At 43.6% G+C, this 12,953-nt stretch overlaps 1 protein-coding gene across 2 annotated transcripts in view; it reads right to left on the reverse strand.

Moving 5' to 3' along the window:
- Nucleotides 1-269: 269 nt before the first annotated feature.
- Nucleotides 270-12,953, reverse strand: part of RMND1 (required for meiotic nuclear division 1 homolog) — a 47,746-nt gene continuing 35,062 nt past the window's right edge. Inside the window, exons 10-12 of one of the 2 annotated variants that reach the window (XM_028846745.2) lie at nt 12,830-12,950; nt 1,096-1,212; nt 270-649 (exon numbers count right to left, since the gene is read on the reverse strand). In XM_028846745.2, the coding sequence (XP_028702578.1) occupies nt 617-649; nt 1,096-1,212; nt 12,830-12,950 (271 nt within the window). In that variant the 3' untranslated portion in view covers nt 270-616. 2 annotated transcript variants of the gene reach the window in all.

A 12,953-nucleotide genomic window follows, 5' to 3' on the forward strand; every position in this document is an offset into this window, starting at 1 on the left:
AGTTCCTGTATGGTTCCCTTAGCCAGGGTCATGATGGGATTCCCTGGGGATAGGTTAAGTTGTGGTGTCTAAAACCTAAGTCCTTTGGCTTTAAAAAGTATTTGCCAAGATTTCCTAGATGCTAAGGTTTTCCAGAGTTCTTAACTGAAATATTTTCCTTTTGAATTGTCAGTGATGTAAACACTAGATTCATTTTTATTCAGACGATATATTGGGGGCTGAAAAAGATAATTTCTTGATTAAAAAAACACCTATTAAATGATCACCCATTAGTGAACATTAATTTTTATTTTTGAGACGCCCAGGCTGGAGTGCAGTGGCGTGATCTTAGCTCACTGCAACCTCCACCTCCCCAAGTTCAAGAGATTCTCCTGCCTCAGCCTCCCGAGTAGCTGAGATCATGGGCGTGTGCCACCACACCTGGCTAATTTTTGTATTTTCAGTAGAGACGTTTCACCATGTTGGCCAGACTTGAGCTCCTGACCTCAAATGAGCCATCCTCCTTGGCCTCCGAAAGTGCTGGGATTACAGGCATGAGCCGCCGCGCCCGGCTGAACATTTATTTTTTGATTGTAGAACCTGAATCTCTTGCAGTGACACTTTGGTTATCACTTGATCAGAAAAATACTCGTCCCAGCTCAAACATTACCTTAGAATAAAAAGTGAGAATTATTTCATGACAGGCAAATTATGGGTACAAACTAAAATGACTTCCAAGATTCTGCTTAATGAGAAATGCTCCCAAAGTAAGGTAAATGTTTGCCCTTTCTCACATGGCAAACTGAATTGGAGGCATGGATGCTTGATTTGATGTTGAGCTGTACATTATAAATTAACAGCTAGAACTTTTTCCAAATGCTGTCTTTAAAAATGCAGAACCTTGAGGTCCACTCTCAAATTTTAAAAAGTGAACCTTTTCAAAAATTACTTTTAATGTATTTGCAAAATAGTAATTTGAAACTTCCAAACAGTAATGATAACAAAGTCAGCCTCTTTCCTGCTAATAATTTTCTATCTCAAACTATCTTATTAGCATAGCCCCTGTATTTGTTAAGAGACGGTAACTGATTACGGTACACAGCACTTCCACCTTACCTCTATGGTAATGAGGATGACAATCATCCACTCCAAGCGGAGTGCCCTCTTCTCATTCAGGTGATTCCGCATTAGATCTGTTAGTTCCATGCAGTGTTGAAGTTTTTCATTCATGACCTGTGTAAGAAAAATTTTAGTAACGTATTTATATTTAAACAATACAGTCATATGCATAAAAATTTTATAGCTATACAGTGAAAAATCCTGGTCCTCAGTTCTCTCCCCAGAGACAGCCAGCAACATTATCAGTTTCTTGTGAATCCACCCAGAGACATTTTGTAATGTACAGATTTAACTGCAAGAAATACTTGGCATACTGAAGCTCTATTTGTAAGATTTTGATGGAAGAACTAAAAATAGGTTTTTGAGTCCTAGTTTTTAGTAGCTGCCCTTTTTAGCAGTTAAAAAAGGCAAACTTGAAACATGTTTTTTTAGCAAGACCTAAAGATAATTTACTTTCTACTAGAAACCTACGCTTAACATTTGACCTGCTGCACACACACCACTAGATGGCATTGCTTTCAACTGAACAGCAACAGTTCTGCATTCTGATGCCTCCAAACAAGCTGGCTGTGGGGGTTCAAAGAAAATAAAGTCCTTGAATTCATAATTTGGATGTGACAACTGTTAAATGCCTACCTAGTATCTTAGTCACTTGTTTCTGGAAACTGGAAATCCTGGAAGCAAAATTTTAGAACAGTTTGTCTCATGGGGTATGCTGAAGTTACAGGTTTGGTCAGCGAACGTTAAGAGATAAATCACACGTACATGTTCAGGAGTTGATTGGAATGTGTTACTGCACCATGTTACGATTTTTGCACATAGCATTAAACTGCCTTACTAGGCTGGGCGGCATATGCCTGTAATCCTGGCATTTGGGAGGTTGAGGCAGGGGAGCACTTGAGCTCAGGAGTTGGAGACCAGCCTGGACAACACAGTGAAACCTTGTCTCTACAAAAAAATTAGCCAGGCGTGGTGTGTGCCTGTAGCCCCAGCTACCTGGCGGGGATGAGATGGGAGGATTGCTTGAGCTCAGGTGGTCATGGCTACAGTGAGACAAGATCATGCCACTGCACTCCAGCCTGGGTGACAAACTGAGATCCTGTCTCCAAAAAAATAAAAATAATAATAATAAAAAAGAAACTACTTTACTCATGGAACCACAGGACTAACTCGCTGAACCACACTCATCACCTTTGCCCCTATTTCCAGACGTTATGGTCACCCTGTAGTTTCTAATCTGTATAAATGTTTAGAGCATGCCTCTTCCCTCTTCCTTTCCCCACCCTCTTTTCCTTTCCTCTTGCCCTTTCCTAATGTCTGTTTTTTTTTGTTTTTTTTGAGACGGAGTCTCACTCTTGTTACCCAGGCTGGAGTGCAGTGGCACGATCTCGGCTCACTGCAACTTCCACCTCCCTGGTTCAAGTGATTCCCCTGCCTCAGCCTCGTGAGTAGCTGGGATTACAGGTGCGTGTCACCATGCCTGGCTAAGTTTTGTATTATGTAGAGACGGGGTTTCATCATGTTGGTCAGGCTGATCTTGAACTCCTGACCTCGTGATCTGCCTGCCTCGGCCTCCCAAAGTGCTGGGATTACAAGCGTGAGCCACTGCGCCTGGCCTCCTAATGTCTGTTTCTATTGGCTACTTGATCTTGGTCTTTAATGTTCATCCTTAAGCTTGCTTCTCTCTGCAGACTACTGATTCAGCCTCTTGCATTTTCTTTCAACTTGGGCCAAAAAACAGGCAACATTTTCTTTCTCCACTACCTCATCATCATCCAGTTTATTCCTTTAGAGTCTGTTCATATTACCACAAGTCTCCTAAATGTCCCAAAGTCTCCTATTAAGTCTAACAACTTAGCTTCAAACCTCAATTAACCCAAACACCTGACGACACACTGAAATGTGCAAGCAAGAGTCCCTATGGCCAGGCGCACTGGCTCACGCCTGTAATCCCAACACTTTGAGAGGCCGAGGCAGGCGGATCACGAGGTCAGGAGATCAAGACCATCCTGGCTAACAAGGTGAAACCCTGTCTCTACTAAAAATACAAAAAATTGGCCGGGCGCGGTGGCTCAAGCCTGTAATCCTAGCACTTTGGGAGGCCGAGACGGGCGGATCGCGAGGTCAGGAGATCGAGACCATCCTGGCTAACACGGTGAAACCCCGTCTCTACTAAAAAATACGAAAAACTAGCCGGGCGAGGTGGCGGGCGCCTGTAGTCCCAGCTACTCCGGAAGCTGAGGCAGGAGAATGGCGTAAACCCGGGAGGCGGAGCTTGCAGTGAGCTGAGATCCGGCCACTGCACTCCAGCCTGGGCGACAGAGCCAGACTCCGTCTCAAAAAAAAAAAAAAAAAAAAAAACCAAAAAATTTATCCGGGCGTGGTGGCGGCTCCTGTAGTCCCAGCTACTCAGGAGGCTGAGGCAGGAGAATGGCATGAACCCAGGAGGTGGAGCTTGCAGTGAGTCGAGATCGCTCACTGCACTCCAGCCTGGGTGACAGAGCAAGACTCCGTCGCGCGCACACAAAAAAAGTCCCTACTACCACAGCATGCTTTCTATTTATTTAGGTATAGAGGCATGTATGCTCTGAGCATGCAGATAAGGGAGCAAAGAAAAAACCAGGAGAGGCTTCACAGAGGCAGGCAATGTGAATTAGGCTTTAAAAGGCAGCAGACATGAAGAAAAGGTGGGTTGCTGGTGGGGGTATAGGGGCATGAAAGGAGCATGTCAAGCATAGGAAACAGCATGGAGACAAGCATAGCTAGATTGTGGACAACCTAGAAGAAAGTGCTTGGAAGTGAGGTTAAGAAGGTAAGTTAGCTGGGGGCAGGTGGCTCCCATCTGTAATCTCAGCATTTTGGGAGGCCAAGGCAGGTGGATCACTTGAGGTTCAAGACCAGCCTGGCCAACACAGCAAAACCCTGTCTCTACTAAAAATACAAAAATTAGCTGGGTGTGGTGGCGGGCGCTTGTAATCCCAGCTACTTGGGAGGCTGAGGCAGGAGAATCACTTGAACCCAGGAGCTGGCGGTTGCAGTGAGCCAAGACCATGCCATTGCACTCTGTCTCAGGAAAAAAAAAAAAGGTAAGTTAGTACTGGATTGTGAGAGGTACTGTGTACATGATGTCCCCCACCCCAAAGATATTTATGTCCTCATTCTTGGAACCTGTGAATATAATATGGCAAAAGAGAATTAAGAATGTATAAGAAATTAAAGTTGTTAATTCGCTGACCTTAAGATGGGGAGATAATCCTAGATTATCTGTGTAAGCCCAATGTAATCACAAGGGTCCTTAAAAGTGGAAATGAGAGGCAGAAGAGTTCAGAATGATACAATATGAGGATTCCACTGGCCTTTGTTAGATGAAGGGGCCATAAGCAAGGAATATGGGTGGCCTCCAGTCACTGGAAAAGGTGAGGAAATGGATTCCACCCACAGTCTCCAAAGAGGAATCAACACCTTAACTTTAGGCCATGCCAGACTTCTGACCTACAGAACAGTAAGATGGTAAATTTCTGATAAGCCACTAGGTTAAGCAGCAATAGGAAAGCAGCATGTCATGCTAGAATATCTGAACTTCATTCTGCAGGTAATGGGGAGACCTCTTCAATCTGGAAGTATTTGTTTAACATTTACTGTACTATGCTGGGCAGAGGAGACAGAATGGTGAAATAGACACGTCTCTGTCTTCCAGCCAAAGGGTGCAGAGAGACTGGAAAAAGGTCCAGTCTGGAGACAGAGTGAAGAAGGAATTCGACAAGTCCAGGTGGGAAAGGAAGATGAGGGGCTGTGTGGATGAACGTTAATAGTTGGGGGCTTGAAATCAGGGGTCAGTATGGTACTCCCGTTTCACCAGCCCAGGGCCTATCACATAGGCTTTCGATAAATATTTGTTAATGAATCCATGATACTGAGAGGAAAATAAAAAGATCGTTTGACTGGATATGGAGGGTGAAGGAGAAAAAGGACACCCAGATGACTTTTAAGTTTCTGGTTGAATGACTAGATAGGTGAGGCTAGAAGGTCCTCCCATGAGCTGAAATAGAGAACTGAAAAGGTTTACTATATTCTGGGGGTGGGGGGAATACCATAAGTTTCATTTTGAAATCTTAAATCAGCTGACTAAATCCTACAAATATTTTTTGAGGACATACTGTATGTGAGGCCTTTGCCAAGAACAGGCAAGAAAATAATCATGGTCTCCGATTTCAAGGGGCTTACATTCTAGTGGAAAACGGTGCACACATAATTTTTAAAAGGATGCAATGAGATATGTCAATGAGGAAGATCTGTGAGATTGAGGGGCAACTAGAAACGTTTGGAAGGCAGACGAGAGACTGGGATGAGAGAGACATTTGAAAATCACCAGGAGAATGTGGGATTAGAAGTCATGACAACAAACAAGTGTTCACGGAGTAGGTGGCATGGGGACAGAAGCCTCAATGACAGGACTTCGGGGGATAACGACGTGAGAAAATGGAGCGAGGGATCCACTGCCAACTAGTTTCTGTCCCATGACACTGTGTAACTGCTCTCTGCATCTGGACCTCTGTGCTCAACTTTTTAGCATGTATTATGCCTACTCACCCCTATTTTCTCAAGACCCTTCTACTTTTTGAGGGAGAAAAAAAACCCCGCCACTCTTTGTTCCATCTGTTTTCTTGGAAGACTGTAATGCCAACACTATGCTGAGCCTAAGGCAGGATGAACTCTTTCAACCCCTTCTAAATAACCTTGACATCATCCAACGAGTCTGAACTGCCTTTGGGATGCTGAGAAACTGAGAAATGTAGTTTTGAGACCTTTTAGGTATTTCATAACTCCTGCAGAAGATTTCACACCAAAAACGATGTCCCAGAGTGAGATGGGAATGAAATAAACAATTAGCTTGCTCAGATTACTCCAATGATTAATTAACATTATTCTGGAATAGTTGAATCACTCAATTCAAACCTGAGTAATTCAAGTTTTGGGTGCTACTATAAACAGTATTTTTAAAATTTCATTTTCCAATTGTGTATTGGTAGTATAACGAAAGATAACCGTTTTTATACATTGATCTTGAAACCTTGATAAACTCACTTATTCTGGTAGCTTCTTTGTAGATTCTTTCAGGTCTTCTACATACAAGATCATGCTGCCTGTAAATAAATTCAGCTCTTGTTCTTCCTGTAGGAAACTTTATCTTACTTTATTATTTTTTTGGAGAAATGTCTTACTGGACAATGTATTACCCAGGCTGGAATACAGTTATGCAATCTCAGCTCATTGGAACCTTCGTCTCCCATGTTCAAGTGATTCTTGTGCCTCAGCCCCTCATGTACCTGGGATTATAGGCATGCACCACCATGCCTGGCTAATTTTTGTATTTTTAGTAGAGACTGGGTTTTACCATGTTGGCCAGGCTGGCCTCAAACTTCTGGCCTCAAGCCATCCTCCCACCTTGGCCTCCCAAAGTGCTGGGATTACAGGCGTGAGCCACCACGCCCGGCCCTATAGGAGATTTTAAATCTTGGGGATATAGATGGAGCCACCCGTGAAGGACTGGTGGTGTGTCTGGGTGACACTGCTTATGGCTTTCTCCACAGGTGTAGGGTGCCAGGGATGGGTGGCTTTCGATTCTTCCAGCTGCTCATGTGCACAGAGGCATAGATGTGAACCCCTTCATGGAGGGACTCAATCTCAAATTGGCCCCAACGCCAGAATGAAGAGTACATTTAGTAGAGGCCGAAGGGGCTTGGGCAGCCTGCTTGTTCTCACAGGTGTCCTTTCTGTACCTGCAGTTGATCTCAGCCATGAAACAGCTGAGCACTTAGTTGTCAAGGTATTCTTCACTCAGGTGGGTATCCTCAGTTGTAGACTTGACTTCAGCAATTCCATCTTGAATACTGAGGATGGACAGATAACAAATGCCACCCAGGTCAAAGATCAGATCATCAATTTTGGCATTAACGTTCTCGTCCAAACCGAGAGCAGTGGCATTTGGCTTGCTGACAGTTCAGAACACAATGAGATCAGCAATGGTTCCACCATCTTTGATGGCCTGAAGCTGGCAACCATTAAAGTAATTATTAGTATGAGGATCATGTGGGTCAGTGGTCATAAAGTAGGTTTCTAGAATTTTCTCCATCTTTTTCAAAACCACTGTGGTAGGCAGATTTCTAAGATGTCACCCAAAGACTCCCCGCCTCTTGGTGTTCACCTTTGTGTAATCCCCTACCCTCGAGAGTAGGCTCAGCCTAATAACTTGCCTTTTTTTTTTTTGAAATGAAGTTTTGCTGTTTCACCCAGGCTAGAGTGAAGTGACACGATCTTGGCTCACTGCAACCTCTGCCCCCTTGGGTTCAAGTGATTTTCCTGCCTCAGCCTCCCAAGTGGCTGGGATTACAGGCGTCCGCCACTATGCCCAGCTAATTTTTGTATTTTTAGTAGAGACAGGGTTTCACCATGTTAGCCAGGCTGGCCTTGAACTCCTGACCTCAGGTGATCCACCCAAAGTGCTGAGATACACGCGTGAGCCACCACGCCTGGCCATAACTTGCTTTAAAGAAAAAATTTTTTTTTTAAAGAGATGGGGTATCACTATGTTGACCAGGCTGGCCTTGAACTCCTGACCTCAGGTGATCCACCCACCTAGGCCTCCCAAAGTGCTGAGATTACAGGCGTGAGCCACCACGCCTGGCCATAACTTGCTTTAAAGAAAAAAATTTTTTTTAAAGAGATGGAGTATCACTATGTTGACCAGGCTGGTCTTGAACTCCTGGCCTCAAGTGATCCTCCCATCTCAGCCTCCCAAAGGGCTAGGATTACAAGCAAGAGCCACTGCACCCGGCCCTAACTTGTTTTTAACAAAGAGAGCACAGCAAAAGTGACGGGATGTGACTTCTGTGATGAGGTTGCAAAAGAGTGTGACTTCTGTTTTACTAGCATTCTCTTCCTGACAGTCACTCTTCCTCTCTGTATTAGTCCAGTCTCTCATTGCTATAAAAAAATACCTGGGACTGGCAAATTTATAAAGAAAAGAGGCCTAATTGGCTCATGGCTCTGCATGGTTCTACAGGAAGCATGATGCTGGCATGTGCTTGGTTTCTGGGGAAGCCTCCAGAAACTTACAATCATGGTGAGAGGTGAAGGGAGAGCAGGTACTTTACATGGCATAAGCGAGAGCAAGAGAGCGAGGGGAGATGCAGGTGCTACACACTTTTAAACAACCTCGCCAGAACTCACTATCACGAGAACAGCACCACTGTTTAGCACATGGTGCTAAACCACTCATGAGAAATCTACCCTGATGATACAATCACCCCCTACCAGGACCTGCCTCCAACACGGGGCATTACAATTTGACACAAGATTTGAGCAGGGATACAGATCTAAGCTATATCGCTCCCCTACTTGTTCATTCCAGTGAAGCACGCTGCCACATTGTGAGATGCTCTATGGAGAAGCCTCTGGACAACAGCTTATGAGGAATTGAGGCCTCAATCTAATAGCCTGAGAAGCACCAAATCCAGCCAATAACCACGAGTGAACTAGGAAGTGAATCTCTGAGATGACTGCAGCCTTGTGAGAAACACAGCATCAGAGGACCCAGCTAAGCTGCACTGATTCCTGACCCACAAAAACTGAGATAGTAAGTGGTGTTTCATTTTTTTTTTTTTTTTTTTTGAGACGGAGTCTCACTCTGTCACCAGGATGGAGTGCAGTAGTGCAGTCTCAGCTCGCTGCAACCTCTGCCTCCTGGGCTCAAGTGATTCTCGTGCCTCAGCCTCCAGAATCAGCTACTTGGGACTACAGGCGCATGCCGCCATGCCTGACTAATTTACGGGGTTTCACCACGTTGGCCAGACTGGTCTTGAACTCCTGGCCTCAAATGATCTGCCTGCATCGGTCTACCAAAGTACTGGGGTAACAGGCGTGAGCCACCGTGCCCAGCCAGTAAGTGGGTGTTTCAGTCCACCAAGTTTTGGGGTAATTTGTTACACAGGAATAGCTAACACAACCACAGGAAATACCTCATCTGTATAAAGCTTTTAGTATTCCTCCGTTGCCTCCTCTGGATCTTCAGCCTGTGTGCACAGTCGACAACCAAGAAAGTCCAGTGCTTTTCATGTTTGACCAGATAATTGATTGTCAAATCGGTGTCTAGTTAGACCTTTGGTATCTAAAACTGTACTGATGGAGTCCACTGAATTTGATTCCTAAACCATCACTAATCAATCTTTCTCTGTCAGCTAAGAGCAACATAGCTTGGTTTTCTTGCCCTGACCAGTGGTGATGATCTCTACTGTCCTGTGCTGGAAGACACCTACAGAGGAATAGGTGGTACCAAGATGAGTGACAACTGCAGATACCTTTGATGTGGTTTTGCAAGGGGCAGTGTCTAGCTTAGAGGAAAAAAGTGTAGACACTAAAGTGGAACATAGCATTCAATAAGTCATGGTAGGGTTTTGAAATGATAAATAATGTATTTTTTATTTTTATTTTTTGAGACGGGGTCTTGCTCTGTCACCTAGACTGGGATGTAGTGGCATGATCATGGCTCACTGCAGCCTCAAACTCCTGCGCTAAAGCAATCCTCCTGCCTCAGCCTCCCAGGGTAGCTGGGACTACAGGCACATGCCATTATACCTGGCTAATTTTTTAAAAAACCGTTTACTAGAAATGAGGTCTCACTGTGTTTCCCAGGCTAATCCTTTATTTTTGATGTGATACAAAGTGGATGTGGGGATTGGTAGGAAATATGATTGAAAAAGGGATACAATAGGAAGGACCTTGTATATTAAGCCAGAACACTTGAGGCAATGAGGGAAACTGGAGGTATTAAAATTAGTTAGAGGGAATAAGAAAAGACAATCAGTAGACACTAACATCAAGAGGTATCTGAGGTTAGGTATTATCAGATGATGTTACAGCAACCATCATAAAAATGATTCAATAAGCAATTTTGAACACATTTGAAACAAATGAAAAAGCAGGAAGTCTCTGCAAAGAAACAGAAGATACAAAGACAAAAACATGGAAATTTTAGAACTAAAAAATACAATAAATGAAATAAAAAACTCAATGATGGGCAGCAGAATGAATGTAACAGAGGAAGGAATCAATGAACTAGAAGATGAAACAAAGGAATACCCAGTCTTAACAGAGACAAAATATACTGGAAAAGAAGTGAACAGAGCCTCAAAGACTTTGTGAAATGATAAAAGATAAAATGCACATGTCATAGAATTATGAAAGATTTCCTATCAGAAACCATGGAGGTCAGAAGAAAGTGGCATGGCATTTTTCATGTGCTGAAAGAAAGAAAACTGTCCACCCAGAATCCTGTTTCTAGGAAATATCCTTCAGGAATGAAGAGAAAATTAATACACTCTCAGATGAAGACAAACTAAGAGAATCTGTCTCACTAGACTTACCTTAAAAGGATGGCTAAATAAAGTTCTTGGAGAAAACAAAACAAAACAAAAAACAGTAAGAGAAATCTTAGAATATCAGAAGGAAAAAAGAACAGAAAGGATAAAAACATGGGTACATACAATAGACTTTACCTTTCTTAGTTTTCTAAATTATGTTTGATGGTTGAAGCAGAAATTATAACATTATCTGATGAAGTTTCCTATGTCTGCAGAAGAATAGTTAAGAAAATTATAAATAGGGGGCCGGGCGCGGTGGCTCAAGCCTGTAATCCCAGCACTTTGGGAGGCCGAGACGGGCGGATCACGAGGTCAGGAGATCGAGACCATCCTGGCTAACACAATGAAACCCCGTCTCCACTAAAAATACAAAAAAAATTAGCCGGGCGTGGTGGCGGCGCCTGTAGTCCCAGCTACTCGGGAGGCTGAGGCAGGAGAATGGCGGGAACCCGGGAGGCGGAGCTTGCAGTGAGCCGAGATCGCGCCACTGCACTCCAGCCTGGGCGACAGAGCGAGGCTCCGCCTCAAAAAAAAAAAAAAAAAAAGAAAATTATAAATAGGGAAGGGTAAAGGAATATAGAAGAAATAAGGATTCTTTTTTTTTCTGCATCCAATCACCCATCAGGGAAATAGATTCTATACTTCATTTAATCTGCAAGATGTTGAAATCAGTAGATTGTAATAAGTTATATACATATGATGTAATAACCAGAGCAACTACTAAATATCTATGCAAAGAGATATACTAAAAAATAACATCAAAACGAAATACCAGAAAATGTTTCAGTAACCACAGGAAGACAGGAACTTTGATACAAGCAACAATTTGGAAGGATCCAAGTTGAGGGCATTATGCTCCATGAAAAAAGCCAGTTAAAAAGTCACATGCTGTATGACTCTATATAACATCCTCAAAATGACAAAATTATGGAGATGGAGATTACTCACTGCCAGGGGTTAGGGACAGTCTGGGTAAGGGGAGGGTAGTGTGACTATACAGGGTAGCATGAGGAAGAACTGTGTGGTGATAAAATAGCTTTGTGTCTTTTTGTTTTGCTTTTTTGAGATGGAGTCTCGCTGCAACACCCAGGCTGGAGCACAATGGCACGATCTCAGCTCACTGCAACCTCCACTTCCTGGGTTCAAGCAATTCTGCTGCCTCAGCCTCCCGAGTAGCTGGGACTACAGGCATGCACCACCACACCCAGCTAATTTCTGTATTTTTAGTAGAGACAGGGTTTTACCATATTGGCCAGGCTGGTCTCGAACTCTTGGCCTCAAGTGATCTGCCCACCTCTGGCCTCCCAAAGTGCTAGGGTTACAGGCGTGAGCCACTGCACCTGGCACAGTTGTGTCTTGATCGTGTGGTTGCGTGGATCTATAGATGTGGCGAAATGTCACAGAACTATGTGTACACATTATACTAATGTCAATTTTCTGTTTTCTATGCTCTTTCCACATGTGGTCTACCTCCATCACTACAGCTTTTTTTTTTTTTTTTTTTTTTTTTGATGCAGTCTCACTCTGTCACCCAGGCTGGAGTACAGTGGCTCAATCTCAGCTCACTGCAACCTCCGCCTCCTGGGTTCAAGTGATTCTCTGGCCTCAGCTTCTTGAGTAGCTGGGACTACAGGTGCGTGCCACCATGCCTGGCTAATTTTTGTATTTTGAGTAGAGACAGGGTTTCGCCATGTTGGCCAGGCTGGTCTCAAACTCCCGACCTCAGGTGATCCACCCACCTTGGCCTCCCAAAGTGCTGGGATTTCTGGATACGCGTCTCTCTTCTCGACTTTGCTTCTGCCCTTCTAAATGCCTACATGATGGAGCTAATTGGATATCTTGTTGCTACTCTAATCTCAGCATCTCCTCTCTGACCTCTCATTGTTTTTCCACCTTTCTACTTGTCACCTCCAGGCAAACATCAGTCATCCTTTATTCTTCCTTCTCCATGGTCTGCCATTACCTATCACTTGTCTTATATGATTCTTCCTTAAATTTATTTCTATTCTCGCTGTCACCATGACAGATCAGGGGCAGTCAGGAACTCTTGCTTGATACTTGACAAGAACTTCCTGATGGACCATTAGGCTTCCAAACTCTCATCTTATTCACCAACCTTATCTAGTCTGTAGAGCTAATATCAGAAGATTCTTTGACACAAAAAATTGAAAAGTGACTGTATAGAGGACAAGAAGGGGAAATATAAAGAGATTTGAACGGAAGTCAAACAATATTTCTCTGCAAGCAGTTAAACATTCAATTTACAGGCAACAACGTGTCTTTTTCTCTCATTAAAAGTGCAAAATACATACCTTAACTCTTCGGGCAATGCTAAGGAATTGACATGTTTTATCATAAAGTCCTTCCAGGTTTTCTCTGTCCCAGTAGAAATCAGGAGTAATCAAGAAGTCTGAACTCAAGTTTATACGGTGCCTT

Source organism: Macaca mulatta, chromosome 4 (assembly GCF_049350105.2).
Source record: "Macaca mulatta isolate MMU2019108-1 chromosome 4, T2T-MMU8v2.0, whole genome shotgun sequence".
NCBI classification, from domain to species: Eukaryota; Metazoa; Chordata; class Mammalia; order Primates; family Cercopithecidae; genus Macaca; species Macaca mulatta.